This window comes from Mugil cephalus, chromosome 11 (assembly GCF_022458985.1).
Source record: "Mugil cephalus isolate CIBA_MC_2020 chromosome 11, CIBA_Mcephalus_1.1, whole genome shotgun sequence".
Taxonomy (NCBI): Eukaryota; Metazoa; Chordata; class Actinopteri; order Mugiliformes; family Mugilidae; genus Mugil; species Mugil cephalus.
In genome coordinates this window covers 11,392,429-11,407,948 of record NC_061780.1, presented here as the reverse complement: position 1 = coordinate 11,407,948, position 15,520 = coordinate 11,392,429, and the positions used below count along the sequence as shown (strand labels likewise).

Here is a 15,520-nt window from a genome sequence, read left to right as displayed (position 1 = left end):
ATTGATAGAACCATTACTCCACCAAATTAAAGTCCTTGCTGATGGATTGGCTTGTAGTCTTCCGTCAGCCATGAAAGGAATAATTAGTATTCATTACTTCACACTCTACAACATTCCAATTATTAATGAACTTCAGCTGTGGAGCCCTACCAGATCCATCATGGCTGCCCCAGCAGGTTGTATTAATCATCGATAGAAACAAGTGTGTGGGTCATCTACAAGGGATAAACTTATAATCAGATTTACTATGATAAATTGTTACGTCCGAACGGACGGGACTTCAAAAGAGGCTCGATGAACATGCACCAAGATGCTCAATATTCATGGTCATACATGGATCAGAGCAAGAAAGATGTAAACATTTCTGAGGAGGAAATCAAAGCAGAATGTCAATACGTGATATTTTCTTTTTATTCTGCTGTTGGTTGTCCCGTTTATGGGATTTACCGGATTCCTCCTTTTCAGAGTAATTGCTAACTGAAGCATATCATATAGCAGCTATTTCTGGTCTCACTGTTTTATTAGTGAAGCGGATTACACTGAGCAGGAGTAGCTGCACCTGTAAAATCACGTTTCGCAAATTTGTTCCAAACTAGTTGAAGTTTGGATGGAATGTATCATTTGATAATAAATATTAAATCCAAGGAACTTTAATAGTATTCATAAACGGATGACACATATTACCAAAGTCAGTCGAGATGCAGTGAATTATCTTGGCGATGGTAAAGCACATTCAGCAGCATTATTCTAAAGAATGCAGATGAATGACGAAAAAAAAAATATATCAGTGTTATGAAATTATTGAAGATAAACTGAGTCTTCCATAATGATGGAGGACCACTGAATTTAGTGTGCTACAAGCCAGCTTTCTGAGAGAGTCAGGCGTCCTTATACATAACCATGACTGTCCTCAATTCAGCTTTTAGGCTGCGGCTCAGCTGTTCAATATTCATCACAGCTAAAGAATATGAACACACAAATATACATCTATCACCCGCGTCGAGGGCCTGATCAATACGTCGGCCTCAGGGATTCAGAACATGTGCCGCAAATTCATTTTTAATCTAAAGAGTGGGCAATAATAATGCATTCAGTCATGTCCTGCTGGTGTTTCGAAAGCTTGGTGAGATTCAACCATCTGGCAAATCTGCCCCTGAAGTCTCACACCACAGACACATTAGGACTAGTTGTGGACACATCGATTTATGTATGAACAGGGGTATAAAAACCACGCATTGATTCAAAATGTTTTTTATGCGCAACAATCAAACGCCAAGTGGATTGCACAAAGCGTCGTATTAACTATTGGTACGTTTGTTCAGCACAAACCTTCCTCTTTTAGTAGTTTTTCTGCCTAGCAGCGGCTCCAAGATTGGGTCTATCTTCTCTGGCAGATTCTCGATCAGGACTGTTCCACCACTGACAAGAGCTTGTTCAATCACATCTAGATACCTAAACAAAAAAGTAAGGAAACGGAAAAATTAAACGTGGCCGGGGGTGCACATTTTCAAAGCATAAGATACCCCCTTACATAATGAACCTCCTCACCCTTTCTGCCCGAGCCGCACCACCCTCAACTCTGCCCCTCGGTGGTTACTGATCCACTTGATGCCCTGCTGCTGTGGGTCGATGATGAGCGGCCAGCGCTCGCTGGTGGTTAGGATGGCCGCGTTTTCAGTGGACATCCGATCATTTGGCAAGCCCTGGTTATGCCAGGCAGCCACAGTGGCATCATCTGTAAGCATGACTATTGGATCCAGGCCGTCTGTCAGGGGCACAGAGACCTGGAACAGAAACGGGAAGAATGTCTCTCTAGCTGCAGTGCACTCCAGCTCACAGACTCTGCTGTGGCCGTAAAGAGAAAGATTTTACTCTGTGATATGTTACAGCGATTGCTCCAAATTGATATTACCTTCAGAGACTGAAGGAAAGGGATCCACACGTGGTAAAAAAGCTCCACGCGATATTGGCTGGTGAAGTAGCCCATGTAAGAGACGAAGGCTGAAGTGAGGAGGACGTCACCGCAGAGGGTCTTCTGTTGCTTTTCGTACTGGACAACAGCCTGGGACCAGCGCTCCTTCTCCGACTGTAACAAACAAAATCACTTTAAAAATACACAGAGAAGAACTAAAGAGAGTGCAGGTCTTTCAAATCTAGAATTGGAGAATGTGCGCGTACGTGTTGGGTAAGTTCCCACTCTGTGTGTTGTATAAACTGAGAACGTGCACAGTCAAGCATACAACTGCAGTTTCCTTCCAACAGATGTGGAAGTTTGGCTGCAGATTCACTCAGCATCAATTTAGCATTAATTTGAACCTTCAATACCAGGACTGTGTACAACGATAAATCACGCATGGCATTTTCTTACAAGGGGCAGTGGATCTAGAATATGTCACATAATAAATTCTCCGACAGTTAAAAATCACTATAATTTTACTCTAATGTATTATGGATTGCCTGTAATATCACTCAGTCTGGGGTGAGACATTGTTAATTTCCAACAGCTGTTGAGGCTTTGAGGTAAGTTAATGATTAAATACAGACGGCCTGATTTATTAGTCTGTACACTATTGCTTCCAGGTCAATGCCATAAAGACAAAACATTTATCTTGATATGCTTAAAAGCCAAGCTGTTCCATGCAAACCACATTTATTTGCTGGGATAAAAAAAAAAAAAAAAAAAAAAAAAAAAAAAAAGTCGAACTTGCAAAACGGACACTGAAATGGCCGTCCTTTATTTTATATTAGCATCCATAAAAATTAAGATCCAGGTGCCCAAAAAAGGCATGCACAGGAATGCAAAAGAGATGAAAATATATTCAATGTATTATAGAAAGATGCTGCAAACGAATTCAGCACACACACAAACCGTCCACTGCACAGACAGGGGGCAGAGTTAGTGTAGCCTCCTCGCCATCTCTCTTTCTTTCTCAATTTGGGAACCGCTCAGCCAGCCAGTTGCCCAGTTCAGCCATGCGTTTTCTGTGGTCCAGCCCTCTCTACCTGTCTCACAAGTCCCCAGCATGCTGCTGGGCCAGCCTGTAAAAAAATCTCCCCTCGTCTGATCCCGCTCACACAACTGTCAGGCTACCCTGCCAGGACATAACAACTTCTCGTCCAGATTACTGGAGCAATTCGATTATCAGCACCTCTCCATGCATGCGGCCAGAAAATTGACAGTCGCTTTTATGCCAGATCTGCCCCCAATGACACCACAAAACTCCCCAAAATCTCCTCTTTTACCACTAAGCCCTTGACTAGTCGGTTGGCCAGCTCTATGGTCTGGGTGGTACGCGTCACCTCCTCCTGACAACTGATTTTCTCAGCTGTAGCCTTTTCAAACTGAGCTGTTAGGCTCTGGAGGCTGGCATCAAGGTCCTGGAGAAACAAAACAAAGGAAGCGATGCAAATGAGACACCATTAAGAAAGTCTAGCTTTTTAAACGGAATGATCTGAAATGGACATTGCGAAATAATAACATCGCACTCACTGCCAATTTCTTTTGAACTGCCGACAGTTTGGCTGTTGCCGTTTCTAGCTCTGCATTAGCTTGAGATAATGCACGCCTTTTTGGAATGACCTCACAATAAATCTGTTAAATGAAAAACAGACTTTATGAAAAGAAAAAAAAAAGCTATTTAATGACGGGAAAACCTCAACACTAACACCCATAACATTTATTATAATTACAACTTATTTGGCAGCAACGCTTGACCTCATAGTATCTGACAATATTAATAGTCCAGGCACAAAGACCAGCTGCAGCTGTGGATTTGGTCCAAACTAGATCTGGGCGGAAGTCTGGGTTTCTCAGATATTCTTGTTTCACCACAGTCAGACAGGATTCAGGAATGTGCTCCTTGTCATATGACACCAGGGCCTGCAGGAAATCGTCCACCTGAGACACATAAAGACAAACACAAGCAAGACATTAGCATATTGTACGTGAGGCTCCTAGTATCCCTAAATTTGGGTACAGGACTTGCATCAAAACAACATGTCCACACATTTTTTAATATAATAATTTTTCCATGTGGAATGTAAAGTGTTTTAGTTCACCAAAAGACTGTTTTGCTCACTGAATGACACTGACATTTCATTTTATTTACCTGTTGCACACCTGCAAAAGACAGCAGTGAAACTAAGCTTTTTAGCTCCATGTGGTCCTTGTATAACAGGCTCAGCCTTACATCGCAAATGAATCCAAATATTACAACCCACCAAACTGCTGAATGAGTTTGTGGACTGTCCACCAAATGTTTACGGCCACACTTGCATCAATAGCAGGGAGAAGCGGGGAAACAGGTCAACACACACTTGCTGCACCAGTGAGTGAGCATATTCACGGAGCCATCCAGTTGTAATGCGAGCGCTGCAGAGACGTCGTGGAGGGCCAGGGTCAAGGCCTACTCACAAATTAGATCGACATTAATCAGGCAGATGTGATTGACATGGTGACAGCTTAACCTTGCCCATGAAGACCCGCGCCGCCTTCCAGCTCCGATCCTTCGGCACTCGACCGCGGGGCGCTAGCAGGACCATCACGGCTGCTGCCACGTTAATTACTGCCGCCGGAGGGTTCGGAAAGGCCTTCAGCTCGGTGAGGTTCACCTGTAAAGAAGGATATAGTAATATGTAACTTTATGTAGTATTTAGAATGACTATTGATTGATCTTGTTTGATAAAAGGAAGCACCTTATTGAGGGTGTCCAGCGCGGCTGTGGCGGCTGTTAGCGACGGCTCTGCCTTGGCCAGGTCACTTTCGCAATCCTTCTGTTTGACGGCAATTTCTGTCTGGATGATAGCAACCTGTAAAAATGCAAGCAAAACAAACCAAATCAGGAGATTTATTAATGTGATAGCAGTATGTTATTTAGAGAAGAATGCCAAAAAAAATGACAACCAATATTGTATGCGATGGGATGTTTCACCTTTTGTGCTTCGGCATCCGCAGCCTCTCTCTTGTCGCTAACCTTCTCAGTCTGCAGTCCAATCTTTGTAATTAGAGCTTCAATATTCTGGTTTTTAAAGGTCAGCTCAGCTTCTTGGGATGCCAGTTTGGCTTTTAGATCTTCCACCTGACAAAACATTATGACACATCAATTTCTAATAAATGTCACAGAAAATCCCCCAAATTAAGCACTAATACTATCCCTAATTTGTCCACCACAATCTTCTTCAAACCCTAATATTATCCCCCTACAGGACGGACGTTTACCTGAGCAGCGGTGGTTTGGAGCTTCTGAAGGCCGCTGTCGAGCCGGTTCATCTTATGGCGAAGCTGAGCCCGGCTGCTCTCCAGGAGGTTTCTGTACAGGGTGATTTGCTGGAGAAAGCTCTTGGGGGTGGTGTAATTGTACCGCTTCTCATTGCGCCGGTATTTTTCACTTGCCTGGTTGACACTGGTGTGAACGTAGGCCATGAAAAGACTGATGGATTCCTGGACGGCAGGCTGTAAAAATAAGCAGACAAGCGGGGGGGGGAGAGGGGCGAACACGCAGAGCCGAATTGAGTGGGTTTTAACATCCCCGACCTGATGGAAACTGAAATATTATCTTCATAAATTTTGAATTCATCTCCAAGTTTTGCCATCTTACTTGCCTGGCCCTGACTTACTCAATCTGAAATTTAGGTGCAGCTGGCAGGAATGATTATGCTTTGAAACCTCTGCGAAAATAATGTGTTTAGACCACTGACACGCAGCTTGTAAAACATGCATACCGCTTACATTATATCTGGTGTCCTCCAACTTTCAAAACACTCCACAGCAGCGGCGGGACTACATTCGAACCAGATATTCATCACACGCAGCGCAGTGGCACGCAGCCTCCATTAATCACACAGTTAGCGATCAATTAAAGCAAAAACAAATGAGCGGAGAATACCGCGATCAAACCTGACCATAACTCACAAAAAGCCATTGTTAATGATCACAGAGCCGGTAGGAAAAAAAAAAATCATTATTAATTAAGATCTGACATAACGCATTTTGACAAAGCATGCTGTGAGATGCGAAAGAAGCCCATTGATTGGCCTTCTGTGACAACTATTAGCAAGTTGCGCGTTTGTAACTTTAAATGAATGATCATTTCATTTCTTGTACTCCTGCCTCTTTATTAGGATAAACAATCATTAATAGCGTATAATGTCTCACTGTATTGCTTTGTTTCAACTTTTTAAAATATTGTGTTCAACGCACATTCATTTAAACTTACTCAGAATGCTTTGCCTTTACAAAACTTTATTAAATTTTTATATAATTTAAACTATTTAGAATTTAGTACAGCTGCAGCTTTAATAATTTATTAATCCATTTTTTTTTTTTTTGCCAGTGTTGAGGTTGCTTCTTCTGTGTTTTTCACATGCTTAATACTACACATTCTGAGCTCGACATCATCACGTGGACAGATGTGCACGCACACAAACAGTGGAAAGTAACAGACTGGCACATGTTCACGTATGCGATGACACTTGCTGGCTGTGACAGCTGTGCCACCTTAGAGGGTCGTTATGTGCTTAATCACTCTTCCCTCATTAACATAAATGACTCTGGGTTGTGATCGTTCCACTGCTATGATGGAAAACAATGATATGCCTGCACTCACTGTGAGTCTCCGGGCATGTGTTCAGCAATTTGTCAGAACCTAAGCAGATATCTAATGATGAAGGATCTATGGAAAAGTTAATCCAGCTGCACCGCGGTAATTACAAGGCGTTCATTAAAGTCTAAACCGGACTGGAATGATAAACCTTAGCAAGACACTCTAACACCTATTACGCTTCTTCGGCCGCTAATATTGCGGTTATTCAACAATACTGATACATTATTCAGACACATACAGTGAAAACCAGTTAAAATAATTAATCGTTCACAGTTTTATTGTGTGAGAGAGACGGTGCGAGTGGCTTCAGTCCTGACCTCAATGCCTCCAATCTCTTGGATGAACCTGTAGCTGACCGACTGCAGAGACTCAGCGGTCCAGGGGTGAAACCAGTCAATAGTTGTGCAGTTGACGATGGCTGGGAATTGGCGTGCCCTAACACGTAGGGCACTACCCACAGGAGACAAACAAAGTACGACCTACGGAGAAGAAAGAGCAGTCCGTAAGTAATACACACACAAAAAGGCCCGATATGAACGTACATAGAAAAAATCAACACAGGTCATAGATGTCAAAGTGTCTCCAAAAGGGAAACCAATAACTGGCAGCCTCCTGAAACCCCACTTTCATCACCTTGGCTTGTGGACAGCAGCCACATTCCCTGTTGGTTAGACCAGACGGTGACGCTACCAGAGGCCCTGGCGCAAAGACTAGCCGGATGACATACATGTGTACTGAGAAATTATTTCCTTTCCTTTTGACCCCTAGTTTGTCTTTTAGTTGATTCAACCTGTGAAATACTGTATATTTAGTAATGTTTTACAGAGGCAATGGTATTTTCCTCGCTAAGAAATGCTAGTTTACTATGTGTGAGATGTTAATTTCTTGCTCTGAATGAGATCCTGAATGTCGTCCTTGGAGCACTGGTGATCTGCATTTCATCAGCCTAATTGCCTTAGACAGTTTTTGACTTGGTTTTCCTAAAATGTTCAAATATGACCACCTGTGGTGTTATAAAATCAGAGATGTCAAGGTTTTCTCCAAGAGCAAAAAAATAATGAGAGTAAAAAAAGTTAAATGCACCAGTGGATTAAAAGAAAATAGGAGAAGGATTTTTTTTTAAAAATCAGACCGTGAGCTGCAGGCGCACTCGGTCCGTAAAGAATCTCCAGCAGTTCTCCTTGTTGTCCAGAAGTCCAAGGCCTCGCACCTCAGCTCTCACACCAGACACAATACCTTCAATTTCCTCCTCATTGAAGAGTTCAGGAATTTCTCCTGGAGAGAAAGACATAATCTGACTCTAGAAAAGAACATTCACTCTTCAAACATTATAATTTCAATATGCCTTCAAGGACCAGATACAGGTTCGCGCCAGGCAGACATCGCTGAAAGCATGACTGTTATAGAGATGAATCTGACCTGATGCCAATAAGTCATTAATAATGACCAGAAACCGCTCATCAGGTATCTGTGCATCAGTCAGGAGCAAAGCCACACGCTGATTCTTCACTCCAGTCTTCAGGAACAAACTGGCCAGATCCATCTAAACAAAAACCACACATGCCATTAACGGACGTCTGCAGTGTTCACACTAGCATGGAGTCAACTGGTTCGATATAAGAATCAATTGGACGGCGCAAATCCCATGATAACCGCTTGATTTTTAAAGAGGCCATTAAAGGATTCAATTGATAAACCTTCCTTATCGATGAGATATTAAAATATTTCCCAGTAGCATTTAATAATATCTGACAATTATTTTCCTGCATCGCTGGAGAAGCCGAACAAAACAGAATTACAACAATATCCTGCATGCAGAAGGAGAACTAATAAAAAACAAACACACAAAAAACCCATCACAGTTGTTCGAGATCATGCTTGAGGATTGTAACTACAGCACTTTACTTTAAGGACCACAAAGCATACTTAATGATGTCATACTACAGTATATTTTATGAATTGGTCGCAAACTATGCTACGAAACAATAGCAGTGTTTACCTTGAGGTCCTGGATGGTATAACCTTTGCTCAGAGTGATTTGGAAGACTTCCACAGAGGATATGTAGGCAGCCAGACGAGTCAGGCTCTGCTTCCCACTGCCCCCAACCCCAACCAGTAAGCCATGACCTCTTGGAGCCTCCAGGATGCGACTGATGCGACAGCTGGTAACAATGCAATCTTTGTTACGCTTCCGATGATGCGTATTATTATCGCAATATTTTATGATGTATTGTCGCCAAGTGAATGTATTCATCTTGATGTTCATTATAGGTTAGAATAATTATAATTATATGGAAAACCAGCTACACGTACACATGTTGCATGGCATCTTCAAACAGGACTAGATTCATGGCTGGATGGAGCTCATTGTAGCTTTCCAGGGCATCTGTCAGTGTGGTCCTGAGTGTAGACCAGTCCACGACAGGGGCATAGGAGGGTTCCTCACCCCTCTGGGCAAAGTGGAAATAGAGGAGGGGCTGCTTTTTCACCTTTTTTTCCCCCAGTCCCTGGAAGAGGATAAGCATGATGATAAATCATTCGTTTTGAAGGTGAAGGGCAGCAGCGGATTCGATTCGTTCTGTTTATCATAATCTGCATTGCACCTCAAAGCATTCATTCACAGTCTCCATCTGGAGCTTCCGGAAAAGCTGCAGGTCCTTGACATCTACCAGTCTGTCTGAGTACACTCTGCTGGACTCGTGAAGCCACAGCAGTGCCAGGTCAGTGCTCTCTTTCACATTGTCAGGCCCAGAGAAGAGGATGCCCTTAATGGCACAGAGCAAACACACGAATATGTCACTTATGACTCATTAAGCTATTTTTTTTTTTTTAATATGCTTACTATGACCACTACCTGAAAGACATTAGATATGTGTCGAAGATTAAACGTGTAGTGGAACTTGATGGCTGTGGGTAGGAAGTTGTGAACCATCTTGTGATGTAGAGATATGGCAGCTTGGACCACAGCTGCAGAGCTCCTCTGGACAAGCGGACCGAAGAGCTGCTGCTTCAGATGGCCACACAGGATCTGACTGAAGACGGACGTCTGAGCCGCAGCTGAAGGAAAGTTCACTGCAAAAACTGAAAAATGTCTCTGCAGCGAGGAAAGGCACAGGGAAATTTCAGAAAATGCAAAAGAGTCTGTAACAAGCTTGTATTTAAACACACAGCGTCATTTCAGTGGTAGTAACAGCTACTTAAGTAAAATCCTAATAATCTTATTTAGATTTTATTTTAATAAAACATTGTGTCATATCATTTATTTGTACTCCAAGATATTTGAGAGGAGATATTTGAGATAATGTGTTTAGCATAACAGGCTGCACATTGATTCGACACTGTTTACTGTATAATTTAAAAGTAGACTTTTACAAGGATTATTCTGTGAACCCACATGATATGATAAGATGTGTACTGAACAATAAATTAATCTTGTATGATCCTTCTTTTAAACCAACATCACACATTTTTACTGTCACACATACCTGTAATCTGGGGTTGATAGTGAAGCTCCCAGCAGTTGGATTCATGCAGGCAACGTACTGCGTATTGTGTATTTCTTTTAGTGTCAGTTTCTGTCTGCCATACCTGCAGAGAGCAGGAAATTAAATAAATGTTTACCGCTTATCTACAGATTTGAATTTTTTTCCATAATGTAAATTTACTGCCTTGCTATTATTTAACATGTTTTTTTTTCTCTGTTTAAAGGTTTTTTGAGATAGTTTTCCTTTTTCCAAACTGAGGACACATATAGTATCACATGTGGTGCAGATTAATGTGGGTAAGGTCTTCTCACCAGTGCCCGTAATCCAGATGCTGGCGTATAAGTGTGTGAGGCTGCACTGTTCCATAACTGTCAACAGCTGGCATGTTCATGTCGTCTATAAAGTAGACCAGCCTTCGGTTGCCTACGGGGGAGTAGCTTCTGCCTGCTCTTTTCTCTAACGGCTGCTCGAGGATCACTGCAAAAGAAAGAAAAGGAGCTCGTTGTGAATACACACACTAAAGATTATAAACTAAACAACAGTTAATTAACAACTACAAGACAAATAACAATTAAAATAGGTCAGATCAGTATTGGAAATATAGCAATGTCTAAGTAGTGACTGATATAATATATGGGGCTAAAGTCTAATTACTGCCAGTAGATGGTGCTACTGTGTGCTCGATGTGCCGCTCGGCATCACATCACAATCAAAAACCCCTCACCCTGCAGCATGAGGGAGGTTGTGTAGTAGTTGAAGGGTACTTTTGTGGTCATGTAACTCTCTGGCAGACAATCTAACTTGTTCCTGACAAGCGCAGTCTTTCCCACTCCAGCGTTCCCCACAAGCATCACTGGCTGTCTCCTCTCCAGCAACAAGTCCATGAAGTATCGGAGACGCACAGTCTCTGCTGTGTGTACCAGAACAGCCTGCAATCATAGAAACAGCGGGACGACACAGAACAGAAACATACATGGTTATTATAGCCTTCTTTGAGTGTGATTTATTGACAGACATGTGTTCAGTGAATTGTATGTGATTTATAATTTCTTGTATTTCCCCAGAACACCACAACTATTCTGTCATAATAGCATCATTTGCTCAGAACAAAACCCCACTAATTATGGCTCAGCAAGAGCCTTTGGAGCATTCACAGCTGTACGCAGGAGCATAAAGAAAGACAAAAGAGCGTGGGTGATAGCTCAAGCCTTGTTGCTCATGCCGTCACCCCCACACAGTCTGGTGTAGGGAGTAGTAGATGGTAATCAGACACAGTGGCAAGCCTATCATCCATTCTAGCACCCCTGCCATAACCTCATGATGTGACTTTACCCTCTCTTATTATGTTCACTGAGGCATACATGCATTTTTAATGTGACTGTATTGTTCATTTTTGGTTATTTTTCTTTAATAATGTTGTGTCTTGTGATTGTGATAATGAATTGAGCTACTTTGAAAAGTTTCAGTATCACGGGTCCAACTCTCCTGCGCTTCATTTACGTCTTTTCACCTGTAACGGTCCACAAGTGTCCATTTCAAACAGAGGCACGGTATCACTCCAGGGCAGGAACCGTCTGGTTTGATGGTCAAGGTAGTAGTCGAACACCGTCCCTTGTGCTGGCAGCTTCACCGTCTTCATTTCTTTGGTCCACCACTGGCTGAACTCTACCCGATAATCATAGAGCTGGACAAAGACGGAGCAAAATGAGATAATTCATATGATTCATACAACCCCCCTATCAGTCCAGATGACTGACAGGTATGGTTTTATTATTCATGGTCACTCGACAATAGAAGGCAATGTTTCGCTCATCGTCCATTATTAACTGAATACTTTCGAGAACAAGATAAAGGTAGAAGACAAAGCAAAGAAAACGGAGCAATAACTGGTTTTAATATGACACGGAATATAAACAAACTATCCAACAACTGCAAAGGTAAACAGTGTTGTTTGCAGCATCAGCATCCGGCATCCAACTTTTACATTTGTTTGTGCACCCAAGAAGAAAATATTCTATTTTAACACAAAGACTTCCGTACTGCGATGCCAAAACTCATGTACTCAGTTTGGCCTTACAGTTGCTATAAGAAGAAAATTAGAAATATCATCCTCAACTTTATTTAGTTGAATTAAACCAAACTAATACCTGATCTTGACAAAGGGCCCCACCAAAAGCCCAGATGCAGGCAAAGGTGAAATAGGTCTCGTAGATCTCGCGAGGAGATTCAGGTGGGATATTTTCTGGTGTTAGAAGGCAGTCAAGCAGAGTGCACAGTGTCTGAATGGGAACAAAATTATTATTATTATGCAATCTTCTTTTCTATGTCTGCAAAGGCGCACAGAAAAAAAAATATAATAATTACATTGTGCATGATTGCGTTACGTACTGTACCTGCACCATGGAGTTCTCGGGGATTGGAGTGATAGTCTTGAAATAGTTTTTCGTCTGTTCCAGGCAACGTGGAACATATTTCTCAAACAGTATGGTGAGGTGGGCCCTTTCCGTCTGCCGTTCTCGATGGTCAATCCAGCTGGCAACATACCTGAGTAACATTACAGAATACAGATGGTAATGTCACGTAAATGTACAGAAATATATTTTAATGTACATTAAAACAAAAAAAAAGAAGATTGTGTTCTGTGTAACTCACGGGTTCCAGCCCAAATCCTGTGGGTTAACATAGAGGATCCCCGCTCTGGACACAGTGGCGGGAGTGGCCATCCTTAGGTGGCTTATTTCAAACACAAGTCTCATGGATGAGGTAAGCGACACACGCTCATTACTGGCCAGAGTCAGGACCTGAAATGTATTATTCCCAAATACTATGACATCTGAACGGCCAATGAGGCAGACAAGACTCTACCCAAACCATGAGAAAACACTCCCAAATCTCATCAGGTTTGACAGAATATTTCAAAGCCGCACGATCCCTGCTGCCGCGTGATTTATTGCACTGGGAAAGGACCTCCAAATATTCACACTGCAGGAAGTGACTGCTGAAGGATGGGGGAAAGAAAAATCTTTTTCTGCCTGTACCACCTTGGTTGCTATGTGTTGTACAATAGTGTACGAGAGAACAGGGGGGAGGTACCTTGTTATCATCCATCACCGTGTTGAGTGATTCAATCCACATCGGATCAATGTCTCCATCCAACACAATCCACTTAGGCCCAAGGTGGGAGATGTTTGCCTGCTCCCGCATCAGTGATGAAAGCAAACCTTAGAAAGAAATTGAGAGATACCGAGAACAGATATTGCAAGGTTTAAGTGCTATTTTTTATTCTTGTATTCCAACTTGTTATTTAATTTAAAACCATTTCTCTTCACCGTCTTTCCACTCTCGGGTTGCAGGATGGATGAAGCCAAACAGCTCATCTCTGTCTATCGCCTTCGGATTGAGGTCATTCCATACAGGCTTCCTCTTCATGTTTACATAGGTTTTATGGAGAACTCTCAGTATCTGTTGAAAATATTGCATTTATATTACAAAACAACAGCAGGCTGGGCATCTACATTTACAACCATTAAGGCTTAAAAAATGTAACCTGGCTTTTTCCAGTCCCTGCATTTCCGACCACAAAGACCGAGTGTCGTACCGCCATCAGTTCCTCCAGCTGCACCACCTGACAAAAGGTATGGATGTGTAAGGGAGACTCATTCTTTCTTTTTTTTAGATGGGTATGAACCAGTTTGCGTCAAACCTTGAGGACAAATGTCTCCTCGGGCTGCAGTCGCAACTCCAGTGTGGTCTTACGGACGGCTTTTTCAAATTCGCAGTCTCTCTCTCGTTCCACCTCCAGGCCAGGGAACAGGTCTCCCAGCAGTCCCAAGAAGATAGGCACGTCCTCAGTCACAATTTTAGGCGTGTTGAAGTCCCTCAATGCGCGCATCAGCACCTAAGAATTAACCACCTCTCATATAACATGATGCTTCTTTCTTATGTGGCAGAGAGACGACAAACACACCTGTTCCTCTGGTCTTGTCTTGTCTCTCCTTCTCAGTGCCCCCGCCAGAACCAGGACAGACTTGACGGCACGCAAACCCCAATCATAGTGGTCCTAACAGACACACGAAAAAAAAAGAAAGCAAAGATGAGCATTACTGTGTTTACACTTATCATTAATCATATCCCACAAAGTAATAAGATTTATTGAATGGTTTCATGCTTCACTGTGCTCCTGAGGTGTAGCTGAAAAGATTTATTGCCGCTGCCTCATGTTGCAATCCAACATTGTGAAATACGAAAGTGATACTAAATGCTTTTTCTCCTACCTGTTTGGAGAGCAGCTCTTTGCAGAGATTGTACAGCGTGATAAACTTCCTCGCTAAAAGCTTGGCCCTCCTGAAGCCTTCTGCTACCAGCATTATCTCACAAATAAGCTCAGTGTCAGGCACCACCATCGCACAGGGCCTGCAGCGGAAAAACAGACAGTTCAGACAACGATTTCTGTGCTGAATAAAGACACTATAAAGACAGTTGTAGTATCATTCTCACCTGAAAAGAGCCTTAAGGTTCTCGGGAAGCTCTGTCCGTCCTGCGTAGCCAGGATTCATAGTGATGAAAATCCCAACTGAGTGTTTTAAGACAATGTCTTTATCAAGGAAGAGGAACCTATGAAGTGGCATACATACAATGTTAACACATTGTTAAACTCACACTGCTACATGATTAACATCTTATCATTCTAACCTTTTTGCAAAAAAGAAAAAAACAAAAAAAGGACATATTTTGGACATACCCAAAGTAAATTGAATGTTCATGAACATTTTGTAGCGCATGCATGGTCTTGGTCTCTTGAAAGCCAATACTCACTCTAAGTGGTATTGGTCTTGAATAATCAAAGAGGGCACCCAGTTAAAAAATAAGAAGTTGTTGGGTTCGCCTGATTTTTTTTGTTTTGAATAAAATGTGTGAATCCTATGATGACTTTGGTCAATGAAATCAGAAGAAAATAAAAATGCAACGTTCAATTGCTCACCTTTTCTTTTTAGAGCAAATAGCGTCCTGGATGGTTTTGACCTGCACTGCTACAACAGACAGTACATCTACAGGGATACGATTGAATTCATCAAAGCAGCCCCACGCTCCAGTCTGGGCCAGACCCTTATAGATGTTTCCAATTGACTTGACATAAACAAAACCATAAAAAAACAGAAATGTATTTATTTACATCACCACATTAAGACAAGACATCGAAGTGTTTCAAATGTATCTGTTGAATTTCACACCTTGTAGTCCATTTGTTCAGAACAGTTAAAGATGTACACCATGACACCCATGGCTCTGCCGAGATCCTTAGTGGTCTCAGTCTTCCCGGTTCCAGCGGGTCCTGCTGGGGCTCCACTCATGGTCAGGTGAAGGGACTGAGTCAAGGTAATGTAACACCTATATTTGACAAAAGCACAAAGAGGAACACAAGTGATTTGTTTA

At 42.3% G+C, this 15,520-nt stretch overlaps 1 protein-coding gene across 1 annotated transcript in view; it reads right to left on the bottom strand.

Annotated features, from left to right (window-relative positions):
* LOC125017070 (dynein axonemal heavy chain 11) overlaps positions 1-15,520 on the bottom strand; it is a 37,509-nt gene that overhangs the window by 9,635 nt on the left and 12,354 nt on the right. Inside the window, exons 33-65 of the mRNA XM_047599926.1 lie at positions 15,319-15,475; positions 15,069-15,214; positions 14,585-14,701; positions 14,362-14,500; positions 14,055-14,147; positions 13,791-13,985; positions 13,635-13,712; positions 13,417-13,549; positions 13,181-13,308; positions 12,740-12,888; positions 12,481-12,631; positions 12,235-12,366; positions 11,598-11,771; positions 10,812-11,016; positions 10,399-10,564; positions 10,088-10,190; positions 9,457-9,696; positions 9,206-9,367; positions 8,916-9,109; positions 8,602-8,764; positions 8,022-8,145; positions 7,735-7,877; positions 6,920-7,081; positions 5,219-5,452; positions 4,932-5,078; positions 4,696-4,809; positions 4,468-4,611; positions 3,716-3,898; positions 3,491-3,592; positions 3,244-3,378; positions 1,913-2,086; positions 1,549-1,784; positions 1,330-1,452 (exon numbers count right to left, since the gene is read on the bottom strand). Coding sequence (XP_047455882.1) covers positions 1,330-1,452; positions 1,549-1,784; positions 1,913-2,086; positions 3,244-3,378; positions 3,491-3,592; positions 3,716-3,898; positions 4,468-4,611; positions 4,696-4,809; positions 4,932-5,078; positions 5,219-5,452; positions 6,920-7,081; positions 7,735-7,877; positions 8,022-8,145; positions 8,602-8,764; positions 8,916-9,109; positions 9,206-9,367; positions 9,457-9,696; positions 10,088-10,190; positions 10,399-10,564; positions 10,812-11,016; positions 11,598-11,771; positions 12,235-12,366; positions 12,481-12,631; positions 12,740-12,888; positions 13,181-13,308; positions 13,417-13,549; positions 13,635-13,712; positions 13,791-13,985; positions 14,055-14,147; positions 14,362-14,500; positions 14,585-14,701; positions 15,069-15,214; positions 15,319-15,475 — 5,046 coding nt within the window. The remainder of the gene's footprint in view (positions 1-1,329; positions 1,453-1,548; positions 1,785-1,912; positions 2,087-3,243; positions 3,379-3,490; positions 3,593-3,715; positions 3,899-4,467; positions 4,612-4,695; positions 4,810-4,931; positions 5,079-5,218; positions 5,453-6,919; positions 7,082-7,734; positions 7,878-8,021; positions 8,146-8,601; positions 8,765-8,915; positions 9,110-9,205; positions 9,368-9,456; positions 9,697-10,087; positions 10,191-10,398; positions 10,565-10,811; positions 11,017-11,597; positions 11,772-12,234; positions 12,367-12,480; positions 12,632-12,739; positions 12,889-13,180; positions 13,309-13,416; positions 13,550-13,634; positions 13,713-13,790; positions 13,986-14,054; positions 14,148-14,361; positions 14,501-14,584; positions 14,702-15,068; positions 15,215-15,318; positions 15,476-15,520) is intronic.